This window comes from Molossus molossus, unplaced genomic scaffold, assembly GCF_014108415.1.
Source record: "Molossus molossus isolate mMolMol1 unplaced genomic scaffold, mMolMol1.p scaffold_m16_p_24, whole genome shotgun sequence".
Classification (NCBI taxonomy): domain Eukaryota; kingdom Metazoa; phylum Chordata; class Mammalia; order Chiroptera; family Molossidae; genus Molossus; species Molossus molossus.
The window spans coordinates 12,004,886-12,024,468 of NW_023425360.1; the positions used below are offsets into that span (position 1 = coordinate 12,004,886).

At 57.7% G+C, this 19,583-nt stretch overlaps 1 protein-coding gene across 1 annotated transcript in view; it reads left to right on the plus strand.

Moving 5' to 3' along the window:
- The window catches only part of LRRK1 (leucine rich repeat kinase 1), a 103,916-nt gene extending 85,459 nt beyond the window's left edge, over positions 1–18,457 (plus strand). Inside the window, exons 23-33 of the mRNA XM_036277940.1 lie at positions 1,943–2,192; positions 3,685–3,851; positions 4,951–5,148; positions 7,322–7,599; positions 8,567–8,761; positions 9,493–9,644; positions 10,735–10,852; positions 11,883–11,999; positions 13,974–14,821; positions 15,194–15,295; positions 17,097–18,457. Coding sequence (XP_036133833.1) covers positions 1,943–2,192; positions 3,685–3,851; positions 4,951–5,148; positions 7,322–7,599; positions 8,567–8,761; positions 9,493–9,644; positions 10,735–10,852; positions 11,883–11,999; positions 13,974–14,821; positions 15,194–15,295; positions 17,097–17,274 — 2,603 coding nt within the window. The 3' untranslated portion in view covers positions 17,275–18,457. The remainder of the gene's footprint in view (positions 1–1,942; positions 2,193–3,684; positions 3,852–4,950; positions 5,149–7,321; positions 7,600–8,566; positions 8,762–9,492; positions 9,645–10,734; positions 10,853–11,882; positions 12,000–13,973; positions 14,822–15,193; positions 15,296–17,096) is intronic.
- The last annotated feature ends 1,126 nt before the right edge of the window (positions 18,458–19,583 follow it).

A 19,583-nucleotide genomic window follows, 5' to 3' on the forward strand; every position in this document is an offset into this window, starting at 1 on the left:
AACAACACGGGTCTGAACTGCGGACGTCCACTTACATGCAAGTTTCTAAAATAAACATCCAGTTGGCCTCCGTGGCCGTGGGATTTGCATCCGTGGATTCAACCAGCAGCGGTGGGATCCGTGGGGGCGGAGGGCTGACAGTCCGCAGTCCGCACCCTTTTCTATCCGGGACATGAGCACCTGCGGATCTGGTACTTGAGGGTCCTGGAACCCACCCCCATGGATATTGAGGGACAACTGTAGACACGTTTTGGGGGAGTCAAAGTTATATTCAGATTTTCAGCGACACGGAAAACTGTATTTTGTTTTGAGGTCAACGGTATTTCTTCGTAAGCCAAGGTAGCTCCTTATTTGGGGAGCAGAAATCCCACTGGTGCGTAGCCCAGGGACATCAGAGGGGTCCTGAGGCCACTCGGGTGGAGCCCTGACCCCGGCAGGAGTCCAGCCTCAGGGTGGGGGGCGGCACTGCAGGGAAGACCCGGGCCCCCCGGCTGCCCAGTGTGCGGGCCGGTCAGTGGCCCTGTGACCACAGACCACACGTGGTCCACAGAGACCCTCCACCTGAGCCTCACATGGTCTGCCACACGGTGGGGACAGTGCTGCTGGAATCTGGGGAGCCCGCAGGTGGAGCCACACCTGCCACGACCCCTGCTCCTTCCCAGCCACCCCCCCACCCCCCGAGTCCTGCAGGGGCTCAGCCATCAGCAGGGCCCTTTGCGAACCCAAAGAAAACACTCTTTGAAGTGCTGTTCCCACACCCTCTGTCTTGCTCCTGGAGCAGAGGCAGACCACAGGGCGGTCTCCAGGGAGGAGGCCCCAGCAAAGCCCAGCGGCCTCGTCCCCGTGAGCCCTCACCCTCTGGAGGCTGGCGGCCCGGCGAGCAGAGATCCGGTCTGGAATCGGAGCACCCACGGGCCTGCCAGCCGGTCCTCCGGCCTCCTGAGCCGGCTTCCGCCCCGGCTCGCCGTCCTGCGTCCCAGGACAGCGCCACATGAGATGCTTAAGGACAATGCTAAGATACCTGCCTGGGTCCTTCGGGTGTTGACGGGCAGGGGACCTACAAGGAAACACTTAGCAAGGGGCCTGAGAGGAGGTAGTTGGGGAGGTGCTTGACCATCCAAGGAGGGCTGCTAGGCCCCATGTGTCTTCCCATCAACCCGTGGTCCTCATAGCAGGTGCTGTGGGGATTTAACCGGGGCTGGGGTTGCGGGGCCGGGGGGGCAGCCCCATTCGGCAGGAGGGATGGCTGAGGGCCTGAGACAGGGCTGCCTGGAGACAGCACCGCCAGCCAGCGTGTAGGATGCTTCACACGGGGGCCTCGGACGGCAGGTGCGCCCGGAGAACCTGGGTCCACCTGGACTTTACACAAAGCAGGCCATCACCTCGGCCCGAGGGAACGTCGCGGGCACCCTCAAGGCTGTTTCTTCCACCTCGTTCAGAGGCGGGCGGAAACGTCGTGTCTCCTGCCCGGGGACCCATGGAACGTACCCGGTTACGGCCCATGTGACTTACACTCGTGTCTCCCTTGCGTTGCTCTTCTACAAAGAACCTTCATCGCAAGCCTTGTGTTTCCAGTTCTAACCACGGCCCCTCACTGGTTGGGATGCTGTCGCTGGAGCCCGGCTCAGACCCAGCCCGCAGGGTCCTGCGAGGGCCAGGCTGCAGGAGGATCCTCCACCTCCCGGCCTCTCTTTGGCCAGCCTGCTCAGGCCTCACCACCCGGCGGCTGTCCAGGGCACCCCTGGCCCCTCCCTGTGTGCCATCCAGGGCTAAGGACCCCGAGTGCAGTAATGAAGGTTTAGCTACTCCCTGGGGGCCAGGAGAGAGCGGACAGACCTCCTGGGAAAGGCTCCCGAGGCTGGGTTTGCAGATGCTGCTTAGGGAGCCCCCCCCCCCCCCGTGGCCACCTTTGTGTGAGCTGTTCCCTGCTGTCCCCGTGCAGCCCTGACAGCCACGGAGAGCGATGGGACCCCGCTCATGGAGCAGTACGTGCCCTGCCCGGTCTGCGAGACGTCGTGGGCCCAGCACGCTGACCCTAGTGAGAAATCAGAGGACGTGCAGTACTTTGACATGGAAGACTGTGTGCTGACGGCCATCGAGCGGGACTTCATCACCTGCCCCAGGCACCCCGACCTCCCCGTGCCCCTCCAGGAGCTGGTCCCCGAGCTGTTCATGACCGACTTCCCGGCCAGGTAGGCCACGACACCGCGCCACACGGTGGCCCCCTCGCGCACACAGCTGCTGTGGCTGCTGCTCCCCACGGTCTCTGGTGACTTGGGCCTGTCCCAGGCTTTCCACGCAAGGCACACAGCCCAGCCGGGCAGAGCGCTGGGAGGGAGAGGCTATTCCGGGCCCCACGTGAGAGCTGGTCCCCCCTCTGAGTCCTGCTGTGCTGCCTGCTCGGGGAATAGAAGTCAAATGCTCCCAGTTATCAAGAAAGGGGGTGCTCTCAGACCTGCAACCTCCCTCTCCTCCCTCGGCAGATGCTGAGTCCCACGGGCTGCTCTCAGCCTGAGCATCACGTCCCCGAAATCTGTTGAGTCTAATCCAAGACCATCACGGGGGGAGGGGAGGCTGCAGAAAACATTCTGTGGTCCCATTAAGCAGGAAACCATCACGGAATTCACGTGCTGCGTACAAGGTGGAATCTTCTGTAGCTGTCGAGCCAGAAGGTGTCATCTGGTCTCCCTGAAGACAGTCGGACATTGTGGTTACTTACCACTCGTTCGGAGTTGTGAAGTCCTGTTATTCTCTCTTTTTGTTTGTTTGTTTTTATTCATCTTCACCTGAGGATGTGTTTCCATTGATTTTTTTTTTTTTTTTTAGGTAGAGTTGAAGGGAGGGAAAGAGAGAGAGCGAGAGAGAGAAACATCGATGTGAGAGAGACACATTGACGGGCTTCCTCCCTCACAGCCGCCGTGGCCAGGACAAACCTCCAACCCAGGCACGTGCCCTTGATCAGGAATTGAACCCGAGACCCTTCGGTCCTCGGCGTGATGCTCTGATCACTGGCCAGGGCTGTTATTTTCTTAGTCAAAGGATTGCTATTCTAGTGAAACATTTTGGAAGAGGGGGAAGGACTATCACATCCTCATTTTTCCAAATTGCTCCCCCGTCCGAAAAAAATAGATGTGAGGCAGTCTGTGATGCTGCAGACTTGGGGTCCCGAAGCCGGCTTCTGGGGGAGTCTATTAGGTTAAGAAACTGCTCCCTACATTGGATAGTTTCTCTCGTCTTCTTCTCAGCATCCGCCCCATGGTGGAGATGCCCCTCAGGCACCTCCCTTCTGCAAAATGATTTCCCTTTGTCCCTAGATCTTTAACACAGGAATGGACGTTTCTCGGAGACCACCTGCAGTCTGCATGTGCAGGAATCAGATCTGGGGGGGAACGGGATCCCGACTAGTCCACGAGTTTTAGATTTTCACGGACTGACTGAACCTGTGTGACCTCAGTGCCCCCGGCGGGTCTGCTGTCTGGAACCTGCGAAGCCAGCTTGCTCTCGCTCTCGGGCTGGCTCTCATGACAGGCCGTCGCGGGGCTCCGGAACCAGGTTGCTGGTCCAGGGGTTGACTAGCCCGGCGACCTGCAGAGGACCCGCAGCCCGGCACAGGCTGTCTGGGAAGGTCCCCGCCGGGGGTCGGGGCAGGTGGCGCCTGTCCCGACTGGCACCGTGTGTCTGCAGGCTCTTCTTGGAGAACAGCAGGCTGGAGCACAGTGAGGACGAGGGCAGCGTGCTGGGCCAAGGCGGCAGCGGCACCATTATCTACCGGGCCCGGTACCGTGGCCAGCCCGTGGCGGTGAAGCGATTTCAGATCAAGAAATTCAAGAACTTCGCCAACGTCCCAGCAGGTAACGGGGCCCTGAGGCCTGTCTCTCAGACATGCGCCCCTCCGCCCACACTCATGCCAACTCGGGGAGGCCTGAGGCCACAGCACATGGCAGGAAGGGGAGGTGGGCCCCCGGGGGCACCTTGTTGGGTGCCTGGCAGGACGTGGGACAGGCCTAAGGGTCAGGCTGAGCGAGGCTGGATTTGCTTTTGGAGGTTACCCTCTTGCCTAGACGTGAGCCCCCAGGAACCTGAGCCATCCTTATTTATTGTTCTCATCTGCTCCGTGCCCAACTAGCCTGGCACGTGGTGGGCACAGAGTCGGACCTGAGGTGGGCCTCGCAGCCTGTGGGAAGGTGGGCGCTCCGGGTGGGCACTGGGAAGCCAGCGTGGGGTCGCTCACCCCCTCCAAGGAGGGGACACTGTTTGGTCACTCTCAGGCCGACACAGTATGTTCCGCCGAAGGATGGTCTCCACCTAAGCAGACCCTTTAATACAGCTCCTTATGTTGTGCTGACCCCCAACTATAAAATTATTTTTGTTGCTACTTCATAACTGTAATTTTGCTACTGGTCGCGACCCCCAGGTTGAGGACCGCTGGTCTAGAGGAACCTGCCACCGTCTAACATCCAGTGCGGGTGCCGGGAGCCCCCTCGCTCCTGACCAGCTGAATGGCACCCTTGTTGTCGCCTCTGACTTACCATGGCCACCTTTATTTATTTATTATTTTTTCTTTATTGATTTTAGACAGCAAGGAAGGGAGAGGGAGAGAGAGATAGAAACATCAATGAGAGAACATGGATTGGCCGCCTCCTGCCTGCCCCCACAACCCGGGCATGTGCCCTGACCGGGAATCGAACCGGCGACCTCTTAGTGCATGGGTCAACGCTCAACCACTGAGCCACACTGGCCGGACTGGCCGCCTTTACGATCCTAATCGTAATTGACCCTCTTGGTAGAAATCCTAGGACTGTGAAATGATAGAACGAAAACAGATCAGAGAAAAAGAGACACAGTTGTAACTTTGTGACGAGAATGTGACTCTCTGCCCAGAAAATCTAAGAGACTGTTGCCAAACAGCAGAGTCAGGACAGGGTCACGAAACGGTGCGTGTCCCTGCAGACACCATGCTGCGGCACCTGCGGGCCACGGACGCCGTGAAGAACTTCTCGGAGTTCCGGCAGGAGGCCAGCATGCTGCACGCCCTGCAGCACCCCTGCATCGTGTCCCTCATCGGCATCAGCATCCACCCCCTCTGCTTCGCCCTGGAGCTCGCCCCGCTCGGCAGCCTCAACACCGTGCTGTCCGAGAACGCCAAAGGTGCTGGTCTCCAGGGACCTCCTGGGGGGCTGGGGACCCCCTCCAGCCTGGCCTGGCTCTGCGGGGCGGGCCGCCTCCCTGTGGGGGATGAAAAGCCCTTCCCCCAGTCTAGCCTTATGCACTGGTGTCCGCAAGGTGGGGGAGCTCACGCTTTGGAGTCAGAGAGGAGCAGGTTCAAGTCCCGGTTGTCAGCCATAATCTAGAAAGTTGCTCAACTTGCTCACCTATAAATGGAGAAGGAGCAGAGCCCCGCTGGGGGGACATCAGATGAGGCAGCTGAGAGACCCGAGCAGCAGCCTGGTGCCCATAAGCTTCCCAGCCAAGGAAATCTCTCCCTTGTGGGTGACAAACCACACGTGTTCACCATTGTTAAAATCTGAGACCCTGGGGTCATTTTTAGCCTAGCTTTTTTTAATCCTCACCCAAGGACATTTTTCCATTTTTTGTTCAGATAGAGTGGGAGGGAGAGAGAGGAAGAGAGAGAGAGGGAAACATCGACGTGAAAGGGACACATCGAGTGGCTGCCTCCCGCACGACCAACCAGGGCCGGGGACAAACTGCAACCGAGGTACATGCCCTTAGCGGGAACCGAACCCGGGTCTCTCTGGACCGCAGGCTAATGCTCCAACCGCTGAGCCAAACTGGCCAGGGCCCTAGCTTTTTTCATTGTTAAGCCTCATTCAAGGATATTTTTTCCATTGATTCTTAGAGAGAGTGGAAGGGATGGGGGGGTGGAAAGAGAAACATGGATGTGAGAGAGACACATTGATTGGTTGCCTCCCACATGCGCCCCGACCGGGGAGTGAACCTGCAACCCCGGTACATGCCCTTGATGGGGAATTGAACCTGTGACCTTTTTTTAAAAAAATATTTTTTTCTTTATTGATTTTAGAGAGGAAGGGAGAGGTACAGAGAGATAGAAACATCGATGAGAGAGAACATCAATTGGCCGCCTCCTGCATGTCCCCCACTGGGGATTAGGCCCACAACCTGGGCATGTGTCCTGACCAGGAATTGAACTGGCGACTTCTTAGTGCACGGGTCAACGCTCAACCACTGAACCACACCAGCCGGGCTTGAACCTGTGACTTTTTGGTATGCAGACTGACGCTCTAACCACTGAGCACACCGGCCTGGGCAATCCTATCTTACATTGTTAATGAAATTTTAAAATATATTACCTTGAAAAATGGATCACTAAATTTCAAAGAGCTGACAGAGGGAGACAGGTAGCTAGCTGTCTTTTGATCAGGAAAAGACATGCAGTTAAAAATTAATTATTTTGCCCTGGCTGGTTTGGCTCAGCGATTGGAGTGTCGGCCCGCGGACCAGAGAGTCTCGGGTTCGGTTCCCGCTAAAGGCACGGACCTCGGTTACAGTTTGTCCCTGGCCCTGGTTGGGATTGTGTGGGTGGCAAACACTCAATGTGTCTCTCTTACATCGATGTTTCTCTCTCTTCCTCCCTCTCTCCCTCCCGCTCTATCAGAAGACAAATACAAAAATGTCCTTGGGTGAGGACAAAAAAAAGATAAAAAATTAATTGTTTCTCCCTCGATGAAAAGGCTTTTGTAAAAAAAAAAAAAAGAAGTGCTTATACCTACAGTTTGCCCCTTGACAGTAACAACCTTGGCCTGAGATGAACTCTTGGGATTTTGAATATTTGCTCTTTTAGTAGAAACACAAATTCCAGGCCAGGGATGCCGTGAATGAAACCATAATGACAGGCATCTCTGTCCCAAATAATACTTTGCTTAAGAAGGTCCTTCTGGCCCTGGCCGGTTTGGCTCAGCGGTTGGAGCATTGGCCTGCGGTCCAGAGAGACCCGGGTTCGGTTCCCGCTGGGGGCACGTACCTCGGTTGCAGTTTGTCCCCGGCCCTGGTTGGGTCGTGTGGGTGGCAGCCGCTCGATGTGTCCCTTTCACATCGATGTTTCTCTCTCTCTCTCTCTCTCCCTCCTACTTTATCTGAACAAAATATCAAAGAATGTCCTGTGTGAGGATAAAAAAAAAAATTAATTAAATTTAAAAAAAAAAAAAGGTCCTTCTGCATCTCTCGGGCCCCCAGCGTGGAAGTGACGAGAGCATGTGAGTGGAATAGGAAGTATTTGGGGAGACAGAAGGTAAGAACAGAGCACAGGTGTTATAATGATAGTCTGATGTTTTTCTTTGCAAAGGTTCTTCCTTCATGCCCCTGGGCCACATGCTCACCCAGAAGGTCGCCTACCAGATCGCCTGTGGCCTGGCCTACCTGCACAAGAAGAACATCATCTTCTGCGACCTGAAGTCCGACAACATTCTGGTCTGGTCCCTGGACGTCAAGGAGCATGTCAACATCAAGCTGTCGGACTACGGCATCTCGAGACAGTCTTTCCATGAGGGCGCCCTGGGCGTGGAGGGCACCCCTGGCTACCAGGCCCCGGAGATCAGGCCTCGCATCGTGTACGATGAGAAGGTACCCCCACAGCCCACGCCGTCCCCTGCCCAGCCCCGTGGCCGGCCCGCCCCGCCGTCCTAGCAGCACCTGTAGCTCTGAGCTCCATGCCCCGCCCCCAAGCGGATAGGCTCTTGACCTTCTGCTTCAAGAATGACCTAAGCGCGTGAGTGTTTAACTCGGCACTTGTGGCTGTGAACCAAAATAGAAAAGGCAAATCAGAGTAACAAAAATAAGAGCCTCTCGGGAGCAGGTGACACAGACCAGGCACCTTGAAACGGAGGTTCTAACAGGAGCCTCCACAGTGAAAAGTCACAGGTCCCTCTCAGCCCTTCTTGACTCTTGCGGATGCCTGTGTAGCTCGCTCTTTGCTGGGCCTCTCTGTGACATTGAAATGAGAGGAGTCGAATGTGGTGATCTAGGGGACATTGTCCTCTCTCTGGTTTGCATACACTGTTCCTCTGGCACCGAGCACGTTAAGGTGAGGGTCTGTGTTTTCCTGCCCTGTCTTCACACTCAAGGGTAAGGACCGTGCATCCTTGGAGCCACTAACCACAGCCTGGCAGTCAGCGGGTCTCACTGGGTGTTTGATGGATGGGTGGGCAGATGGACGGGTGGGTAGATAGGTGGATGGATGGATGATGGGTGGATAGATGGACAGATGGATGATGGGTGGGTGGCTGGCTGGCTGGATGGATGGGTGGATGGATGGATGGGTAGGCAGGTGGATGGATAAATAAATGTGCATAAGGTGGGTGGAAGGAAGGATGGACAGACTGGAAGATGGATGCAGAGAGAGACAGAATGATCGATGGTCAGGTGGCTCTTTGGATGTTCGGACAGGTGGAGAGAGAGGGCTGGATTGGTGGATGGATTAAGGAACGCCTCCCTTGTCTCTTGGTGTCTCCCTGCTCCGTGCATGTCAGGGCCAGCTTCCAGAAGCTGCTGGGCCCGGCAGGGACCTGACCTGGCTTGCCTCTCTGCCCAGGTAGACATGTTCTCCTACGGAATGGTGCTGTACGAGCTGCTGTCCGGACAGCGGCCTGCGCTGGGCCACCACCAGCTTCAGATTGCCAAGAAGCTGTCCAAGGGCATCCGCCCGGTGCTGGGGCAGCCGGAGGAAGTCCAGTTCCATCGACTGCAGGCGCTCATGATAGAGTGCTGGGACACAAAGCCCGAGAAGGTACCTGGGGACACAGGGCCGAGCCTGGCACCTCCAGCCACTGTGGCAGAGGCTGCCTACCCGCCCTTCACAAAGGGTCGAGGACAAATGGGGCAGCTCTCCCCTGCACACCTCTTCTGGCAAACGGTGTTTACTGCTCCCAATACATTCAGATCATTGTTTGTGTGTGTGTGTCACTCTCAGGATAAGTGAACTTCCTCCCCCCACAACTTGCATGTTACATCATGCAAACAAAGCCTCCCCTTAGAGCAGCACAGCCCCACGCAGGCGCGGAGAACATAGGTGTCTCTGTAAAGCGATGGAGAGATGCTTTGCTCATGAGAAACAGGGGCCACGGTATCATTTTAAAGCCAGTTTTTCTCAGAAAGACCAGTGACTTCGAGGTTAAAACTCGTCGATCACTCTGGATGGTGCTAGCGTAATGTGTTGGTAGTGAATGAGGTCTGAGAACACTTCTTTACAGGATTGGACACTCCCTGGGGATGGGGGTTGGAAGATCAGAGTTGAAACCGATCTGATCACCTGGGTGCTAGTTGCCGTGCACAGTGATGACCCAGACACCTGGGGGTCTGTTTCTGGTGTCTGTTGCGGTCTTGTGTTCCAGTGGGATCCTGAATGAACGGATCCTATCCTTCCTTCCTGGTTCAAGATCGTTGGTATCGTGGGCAGAATGGGCATCAGTGTGGTTAGAAGTGACCCCACTCACAGCCCTGGTGGCCTCTCTCCCTCAGCGACCGCTGGCCCTGTCGGTGGTGAGCCAAATGAAGGACCCGACCTTCGCGACCTTCATGTACCAGCTGCCCTGTGGGAAGCAGACGTCCTTCTTCTCGTCGCAGAGTCAGGAATACACGGTGGTGTTCTGGGATGGGAAAGAAGAGTCCAGGTGACGTCCCCAGGCTTTCTGCGCCCTGCTGGCATCAGAGTGGGGGGCGACCTGGAATTGGGGGGCAGTCGGGGATGACCATACTGAGAGACGTTCAGTGCATAGGGTTGGAAGCCTGGCGGAGTCCCCACAGGAGAGAAAACTGCCCGGCTGGTGTGACTCGGTTGGAGCATCATCTCATGCACCGAAAGGTCGCCGATTCGATTCCCGGTCGGGGCACATGCGGGAGGCAGCCGATCGATGTTTCTCTCTCACATCAATGTTTTTCTCTCTCTCTCTGCCTCTCCCTTCCTCTTGCTCTAAAAAATCAATACAAACGTATTTTGTTTTATTTATTTATTCTTTAAAATCCTCACCCAAGGATATTTTTCCATTTGTCTTCAGATAGAGTGGGAGGGAGGGAGAGAGACAGAGACAGAGGGAGAGAGAGAGAGAGAGAGAGAGAGAGAGAGAGAGAGAGAAACATCGACGGAAGAGGGACACATCGACTGGCTGCCTCCTGCATGACCCTGACCAGGGCCGGGGACCAAACCGCAGCTGAGCCATGTGCCCATGATGGAACCTGCAACTCTTTGGTCTATGGGCTGACGCTCTAACCGCTGAGCCACACCAGCCAGAGCCAGTACAGACATATTTTAAAAAGAGAGAGGAAACCAAGCCCCCACATATAGACGTGCAGAAATGGGTCTGTGATTAAGAGAAGCAAAGAAGAGGTGGCATCTGCTGGGGGCGGGGAGGGCAGGGGTCAAGGGAGGGTTTTGTTTTAAGACGGGAGCTATTTTTAGCTTGATGGTGGAGTCAGTGATTCTGGGGACTGAGGAGAGAGGACAGTTAGTGGCTGAGTGGTGAGAGAGGAAGGGGGGGCATCTTTCTTCTCAATGGGGATGGCTTTTCTCTGCCTGAATGTTCAAGCATTCCCAGGCCAGCAGACTCGGGCTCTGCCCCAGAACACGACACAATTCAGCCCTGGCTCGAAGGGGCGGACAAGGCCACGCTGCTGCACCTGTTCCCAGGTGGCGGCAGGCCAGGCGGGGACGAGGGCGGCGGCCCCTGGCCCCTGAGCTGAGCGCACTGTCGCTGCCCCCTGTAGGAACTACACGGTGGTGAACACGGAGAAGGGCCTTCTGGAGGTGCAGCGGATGGGCTGCGCAGGGATGCGGCCGAGCTGCCAGCTCAAAGTGCAGAGCTCGCTGTGGATGGCCACCGAGGTAACCACCTGCCCGCGCTCGTCGAGGTGGGAGCCAGAGCGAACGACCGAAAACACAGGCCGCTGGGAACCTTTGAATTCGCCATGACCCTGGTTTCCACCTGTGAGACCCCCAGCCACGCCCGCAGCCCTGTGACCCAGCAGTGTCCCGCCTGCCTTGTGCACAGCTGGTGACTGGGACTCAGCCACGACAAGGGTCAGGGACAGAGCCCTAGCCAGAGAACCCCAGGAGCCCCGTAGTGTGGCGACCTGACTCGGTTTTCTAGAACATCCCCAGGTCTACACAGCAAATCCACTCAGCTCTAAGGCCTGGTGCCTTCACATAAAAGTCTGCGGAAGGCCCAGGTGGCTGTCTTCTGAGAAACCCAGAGGGGAATGCCCCCAAATATGTGTTCTGAAATGGGGTGGGGGTCAATTCGTGCAGCCCTCAGAGAGGGGTTGGGATGCGTGGTTCAGAAATGCATCCGAAATCCCTTCACACCACAGGAGCCGCAATCATTCTGCTTTAAGAATTTGTTCTAAGAAAATAACCAACACACACACACGCACGCACGTATCTGTAAGAATGCTCATCCCAGTAGAATTCACAGTAGTGAAGACTAGGGAACAGACTCAGCATCTGACAACGGGCGAACCAAATTGTGGTGCACCTGAGTGTAGGCAGTAAAGAGACCTCACTCTGCCCCCCGTTGACGACTAGACAGGTCCTCTGTCTGGAGTAGGTATCGTCACCGGAGTAGGAGGTGTAATACCAGCAGGAACGGGGACAAACACATACAAGTACCCGCAGAAACTGAACATCTGTGCCTCAGACCCTAAAGGTCATCTTCTCTGGGTGACAGATTATGGGGAATCTCACTTTCCCTCTTTAGACAATCCTGTCATTTTCAAAGTTTCTGCAAAGAACAGAAATTTGAAAACCATCAACCAGAAAGATCCATGGGTGTTCCTGAGCCCCAGAGGGGTTTCAGGACCGAGCGGGCCTGTGGGAAACAGTCTCTGCCCAGTCTGACCGGCTTCTCTGCCCCCAGGACCAGAAGATCTCCATCTACAGCCTCAAGGGCATGTGCCCCTTAAACACGCCCCAGCGGGCCTTGGACACCCCGGCTGTCGTCACCTGCTTTCTCGCGGTGCCTGTTTTAAAAAAGGTGAGGTATGGGGAAAGGGGGTGCGCAGGTAGCTGACTCTCCCTTCCTTTGGGGGTGAGGAGCATAGCCACACCCTCTCGGACCCCACGCCCGGTCACTGTCAGCCTGAGGGACCCAGGAGAGCTGGGCCGCTGTAACCGCCCTTCCTGCGTGGGGGAACCCGCGTGACCGGTAAGGCTGCAGGCTCAGCGGGGAGCTTGTGGTCCTCGTGCAAACTCCACAGCCCGGATTGGGTGAGATGGCAGATGTCCCATGAGCTCTTCACCTCTGACAGTCGCGACCTCAGGATCCTGGGCCAGCACCTCCCCATGGCCCTGGCAGGCCCTGTCCCCACCCGTCAGTCCCAGACCTGGGTCCCTCTTTGTCCAGTATGGCCTCAACCTTGCACCCCTGCCTTTCTCAAATGAACCCCAAGTGGTGCTCTCCCCAGCCCAGGCCCCAAGCCGTTCCTTCGATCAGACTCGGGCACTTCTGCGTGGCCGGTCAGGCTCCCCGCAGCTGGGCCCCTTGTACCCCAACCCGCCCAGCACCACACTCTGAGGGGCCTTTTCCGCCAGGAATTCTGCCTGCACACACCTCTCCTGACTACTTCCTGTTCAGTTTTCAAGGTCAAGGTCAGGGCCCCAGCTCAGAGAAGCCCCCACCCTCACTCCAGACCCTCAGCAACATTGTCGGGTTTCTCAGGCCTCGGGGATCCAGGCCCCGCCCCCTTTGTCTGCCCCGAGGCCCCTGCTCGAGGCTCCCCCGTCAGAGGAAGCCGCCAGGGGTCGTTACTGGTGTTGCTTGGTTAAAACGCGTCGCCCGGTTTCAGTTTCCCCATCTGTAAAATGGGGATGCACAGAGCCCATGAAAAGAACCACTGGGTATTCCATACCCAAACTCCAGGCCGTGGTGCTGGGCGAACACCAACTTCTCATCACTTCCCGAGGGTCCCGAAATACATGTGCTCTTCTCTCCACCCTACCACAGTTTCATCTCTTTAAAAAAAGTCTGAAATCAACCTCAGAGTCATTTATGACTGTGGCCCCACGGGTGAGGCTGGGCAGCTCGGGGCTCGGTCTGCACCAGGGCGCAGGAGAACATGACACAAAGCGTCATTTAAGGCTGCTGCTGGCCGGGGCCCCCGAGCCAGGGCACCACCGGCCGCACGACCAGGAGGAATAAAGCCGGCTCTGTGCGGGCCTCCCTGCCCGGGTACCTGCCCTGAGCGCCGGAGCAGACCCCTGCATGTCTGCACGCGCGCATTCACACCCCGCGGGACGTGGAAGGGCTCACTGCCCTGGCTGGGCTGAGCCGGACCCGATAGAGACTGGGCTCCTGTTTGTTTTGGCTGCTTTCTTCCCGGAACCTGAAGGTGGATTTCCACAGCCCGGCTCAGTGCGCACTGACCTTGTTCTTGCGCTAGAGGCTGCCTCGGTCTCCCCTGGACAGCTCACCCTCCCGAGTTCCCCCAGCTCCCAACAGGGGGCTTTCGGCCGCTCCCCCTGCTCTGTTCTGGCTCCAGCTCTGTTCCCCTGAACTCTTCCCTCCCCAAACCCAGCCCCACCAGGGCAGCCACGCTGAGGCGCTGTGCCCTGTTCCCCGCTTCGCATCCATGATCATGCTCGGGAGGCCCTGGTGGGCCGGCATGCAGCCTAGTGGCTGCAGCTTTGGCCTCTTTGCGGCGACCTCTAGTGGCTGTAGGAGAGTGCATGCTTCGGTGTGGGGGTGGGGGCACCCCAAGGACAATCAGTATCAGCTGGACCACAGGCATTTCCAGAGCAGATGTGGGGAGCTGGGAATGTGGGCGCAGGCTCCACGAGAGGCCTGAGTTGGAAGTAGTGTTTGCAGAGTTAGCTCAGCAGGCACGTGTTTTCTCCCGGAGGAGAAAATCCGGCGGGGACTCAGCCCTCCCGGAGGTCAGCAGGGGTGCGGCTTCTTCGGGGCCTGGCAGCCTCCCCCTCTTCAGGAGCCTTGCTCCTCTTCTCCCAGCAGAACTCCTACCTGGTGCTGGCGGGCCTGGCCGACGGGCTGGTGGCGGTGTTCCCGGTGGTGCGGGGAGCCCCAGACGACAGCTGCTCCTACCTCTGCTCACACACGGCCAACAGGTCCAAGTTCAACATCCCGGACGAAGACGTGCGGCAGAACCCCTACCCCGTGAAGGCCATGGAGATCGTCAACAGTGGGTCGGAGGTGTGGTACAGCAACGGCCCAGGCCTCCTGGTCATCAACTGTGCCACCCTGGACATCAGCAGGCGGCTGGAGCCCTACGCGGCCCCGTCGGTGGTCACCTCGGTCGTGTGCAGCTCGGAGTGCAAGGGCGAGGAGGTGGTCTGGTGCCTGGACAACTGGACCAACTCCTTGGTGATGTACCATTCGGCCACGTACCAGCTGTGTGCCCGGTACTTCTGCGGGGACCCCAACCCTCTTAGGGACATGTTTCCTGTGCACCTGTCGGGCCTAGAGCCGCCGGACAGCCACACGGCCAGCCCGAAAGAGCCCGAGGCAGACTCCATCACGGACGTGAGCATCATGTACAGCAAGGAGCTGGGCACGCAGATCCTGACGCACCAGGACTCGCTGACCGACTACTGCTCCATGTCCTCCTGCTCTTCGTCCCCGCCCCACCGGGCCCCCCTGTCCTCCAGCCTGCCCTGCTCCCCGGCAAGCTCCTCCAGCGTGCCCTTCTCCACCGACGGCGAGGACTCGGACCGGCTGCTGGAGCCCACAGCCGGCTCCGACAGGTCGGAGCACGAGCTGACCCCCGTGGACGGGGAGGCTTTCAACCAGCACCTGCAGGCCGTGAAGGTCCTCGCGGTGAAGGACGTCATCTGGGTCCCCAGGTAGGTCCCAGCGGGGGCACCATCTTGCAGGTGCTCATGGCTCTTCCTTTGGGGCCGGAGCGAAGGAACCTTGGAGACACTGTTACCGTCCATCAGGAGTGGCCGTTCTGCTCCCAGACCGGGAGGGATCTCTCAGCAGCGCCGACAAGGTTACCCTGAGGCGCATCCGCCAACAGAGCCGAGGGCGCGGCGGTCAGGCGCGATCGGGTTTCCCGCTGGGGGGTGCTGGCCGGCCGGGCTCGGCGCCCTCTGCCACTCGGTCCATTAGCGGCACCCGCGCGTTTGTTGCCCTGCCGGTCTGCATGCCAACGCCATTTCCCCCGGAGAGCACCCCTGACAAAGCGCTTCCCCTTCTCGGTTCTGGTTTCGCAGGCGTGGCGGAGATGTTATCATCATCGGCCTGGAGAGGGATGCAGGCGCCCAGCGGGGCCGAGTCATCGCCGTCCTGAAGGCCCGAGAGCTGACTCCGTGGGGGTAAGACGGGGGACAGCTCTCAGGACCCACGCGGTGGCACGGGAAGGCGGGCCCCTTCTTTGTCCCTGCACGGGGGCGTCCGTCCACATGGCCACAGGCACAACAGGAGCAGGGTGAGGTGGTCCGGGCAGCTCCTAGATCAGCAGACACCAGCTGGCCCCAGACGCCTGTTTCTGGGGAACCCATTGCACTGGTGGCCAAGTGCCCCGCCTGCGGTACGTCACCCAAGTACAGGTGCCATTGAAATGGAGATCCAGGTAGCTCACTGTCTTTCCCACCAAGCGGGAGAGCCCTTACCAAGGTGGCCCACCTGCCCAGAGAGCACCACGTGGGGCTCGGTGCCCATCTGCTGGGAGCTCCCACCAGACAGGACACTGTCCGGACCCAGTCTGCCTGGCCGTGGAGGTGGGGAGCTGGCACCGGCGGTGTCCCCACAGTTTGACGGGCAGGCAGCATTGTTCGCACCCTCACTTTGTCTCTTGAATCTCCCTTATGGGGAACCTCATTTGGCCTGTCCCCCAGAGCAGGCGCTGACCAAGGAAATGCCCATGGCAGCTGCCCGCCCCTGCCCCCGGTGTCCAGCTCTCTCAGGGAGTCACGAGGGCCAGTGGCCTTGCCCCACGAGGGATTCCAGAAATAAGTTCTGGGTTTGTTGCAGCGTGAGCCCTGCTGAGCGTGGGCTGCAGCTTTGCCCGAGGTCCTTCCTGGGTCACAGGCAGGCTCCTGGGGAAGAGGTTGGTCTGTCCACCCAGGGTGGCTGACCTCAGAGAGCCTGCTGTCATGGTCCCTCCGTTTTCCCCACTTATCCCCCAAAAGTAGGCTTACCAAGAGCCAGGCACATTCCCTGACCGAGAGCCAAACGGCGGGCCATAGCCTGAGCCCACTGCCGTGTTTCCTGAGGTGTGGAAACTTGAAGGAAAAAGAATCACACGTGAGGCAGGGCACTGAGTTAAAGTCAAAATCTGTCACCCTGGCCGGTTTGGCTCTGCGGTTAGAGCGTCAGCCTGAGGACTGAAGAGTCTCAGGTTCGAGTCTGGTCAAGGGCACCTGCCTGGGTTGCAGGTTTAATCCCCAGCCCTGATTGTGGGAGGCAACCAATCAATGTGTCTCTCTCACATCGAGGTTTCTCTCTCTCCCTTCCTCCTCCTCTTCCACTCTCTCTAAAAATCAATGGAAAGATATCCTCAGGTGAGGATTTATTTTTATTTATTTATTTTTTATCCTCACCTGAGGATATTTTTGCATTTGTCTTCAGATAGAGTGGGAGGGCGAGAGGGAGGAAGAGAGAGAGAGACACATAGACGTAAGAGAGACACATCGAGTGGCTGCCACCCACACGACCCCAACCAGGGCCGGGGACAAACTGCAACCAAGGGACGTGCCCTTAGCAGGAACCGAATCCGGGACTCTCTGGTCCGCAGGCCGATGCTCTAACCGCTGAGCCAAACCAGCCAGGGCAACCTCGGGTGAGGATTTAAAAAAAAAAAATCAAAATCCATCGTGGGCCACTGACGAGCAGGAAGTAGAGTGGGTGGTGTTTTCCGGACACCTTGGGGTCCGAGACACATCACCCAGGGTGGTTTCAGTGCCCTTCCACGGAGTCTGTCCCTCACAGACAGTCCTTGTGATCTGAGCTAATGCCCTGGGCCCTGTAGGTGAGCTGCTGCCCACAGATCGGACCACAGGGAGGGCAGGGCCCCTTAGCCACGCTCTGCCCTCCTGAGAAGGTGCAGGCAGAGGTCCAGCCCCGACCCCGGGGGGACCCCTGCAGGTCATCTCAGACCCCTCTCTCCCCCTGCAGGGTACTCGTGGATTCGGCTGTGGTGGCAAAGGACACGGTTGTGTGTGGTTTTGAGAATGAGAACACGGAATGGTGCCTGGCTGTGTGGAGGGGCTGGGGCACCCGGGAGTTTGACATTTTCTACCAGTCCTACGAGGAGCTGGGCCGGCTGGAGGCTTGCACGCGGAAGAGGAGGTGATCCCCGTGGACTGACTGTCACTTGGACCTGGCGGGCCCAGGCCAGTGGCTGACCCTTCCGCCAGCAGCCCTCAGCCCCCGGAGGACCAAGAAAGGAGCTGGGCTCTCCATGAACCACTTGCTGCTAAGACGTGCTGAGAGGTCCCCGCCCTGGCGGTGGTTTCGGGGTTCCCTGGTTCGCCAGGGCAGTTCCCTAGACCCCCCCCCTTGCTGGTTTTTCAGCCCAGAGCACGATGCTGGGGTCTGGATGAGAGCAACTCCCCCTGCCTCCTCTCTCCACTTCCAGGAGCAGAGGAGGGGGGCCTGTTCTGGGCTGGGACACAAAGGAGGGGGGCTGGGCCTTCCCAGCACACAGGGCTTGCCCATTTTCCTCCCCAGGTCTGGGATGGAATTACACTAGTCCTCTCAGTTGGAGAGCAGTTCGGGGCAGAGTGGGAGGAGGGCGCGACCCCTGCCCCTTCCCCTGGTGGCCCCCGGGTTCTCAGCACATTTCACAAGCTCCGGCGTCCCCGGGGCCTGGGGCCCTGCTCGGGAAAGCTGAGATCATATGTCTCCCGCTCAGCTCGGGAAAGTCTCTGTGTGAGAAACCCCCAGAAGGACCCTCCGGGAGGAACATTGCCCAATCTGGGGAATGAATGAGTTCCTTCAAGCGAGCTAGCCCAGGGCTGCCCGTTCTTCACCTTCTGCGCCGACAAAAGGAAGGAGACAGTCAGCAGGGCTGAGAAAGGGCCTGTGTTTACGGCTTCGTCGAATAAACTGGGGATACAGCTGGGGCACAAGTCCTGTTTGTTTGCACATCATAATCTTGTTTATCACTTTCACAAATTAAGGGATAGCACAGCAGGGAGGCCTCTGGTTGTGAAATTATAGACTATGGGGCTTATAGCAAATGGTGTGTTTGCTAAACGTTGACTCCACACAAGTACAGCCGAGCAGAGTAAAAGGGGAACCGTCAGCGGGGGTGTCGGGGCGCAACAGCGAGAATGCGTATAGGTTGTGCACACGTACACACGCACCTGTGCACGTGGTTTCCGAGAGTAACCAGCTGAGGCCGCTTCACCCAGAACAGCAGCGTGAATGTGCATGGTGGACCTTTGTCCAAAATTAAGTTATAAGAATAAAAACTGAAGATTTGCTGGGGTGTGCGGGCTAATGGGACTCCTTTTATCAGAAAATAAACAGACTCTCCGGAATGAGGTCATGGTCTCCATCTGCACAGCACTTAGAATAACACGCACGCCCCTCCCGCGCGGACCCACTCCCTGCCCCGGCGAGCGGTTTGGCCCCTGCCAGCTGCCCCCTAGCAGTTTCCGGGACAGAAACAGCCAATCTGTCCGCGTTCCCACTTCCTCTTACTGGCCTGGGCACGGTGTCCCAGGGTGACCGAGGATCTGTGCGTCCACTCTCATCACCACTGTTCTTCCGCCCTGGTCCCTCAGCGGGGCCTCGGGGTGACCGCTCCCCACATCCCTGCAGCCACGTTGTCATGCCAACAGGGCCCTCACAGTCCTGTCCCCGCCCACCTTTCCGACCTGGCTTCCTCCTGTCCCTGTCCCTTACCCTAACCCTAACCCCCCAAGGCCTCACACAGCCGACTTGGGGAAGGACTTCATCACGGAAGTTAGAACCCATACAGGAAATGGCTAATGAACTTGACTATGAACATTAGCAACATGAATGAGGAAATGATCTCAAAGTCAAAAAATAGTCAGCTCTGGCCCTGGCTCAGCGGTTAGAGCGTCGGCCTGCGGTCCGGAGAGACCCGCATCTCTGGCCGGTGTTGCTCAGTGGTGAGACCACCAGCCGTGGATGGAAGGGTTGCAGATATGATTCCCGGTCAAGGACATGTACCCGGGTTGCAGGTTTGATCCCCAGTCCCAGTCAGGGCACATGGGGGAGGCAAGCAATCGATGTGTCTCTCTCACATGGATGTTTCTCTATCTCTTGGTCTCTCTCTCTCCCTCCCTCCCTCCCTCCCATCCTTTCTCTGTAAAAAAAAAAAAAAAAAAAAAGCCCTGGCTGGTTTGGCTCAGCGGTTGGAGCGTCCACCTGTGGTCCGGAGAGACCCGGGTTCGGTTCCCGCTAAGGGTATATACCTCGGTTGCAGTTTGTCCCCGGCCCTGGTTGGTCGTGCGGGTGGCAGCCACTCGATGTGTCCCTTTCACATCGATGTTTCTCTCTCTCCCTCTTCCTCTCTCTCCCTCCCACTCTATCTGTACAAAAAATGGAAAAATGTCTTCGGGTGAGGATAAAAAAAAAAAAAAAAATGAAAAAAAAAAAATCCTCAGGTGAGGATTTTTTTTAAAAAAT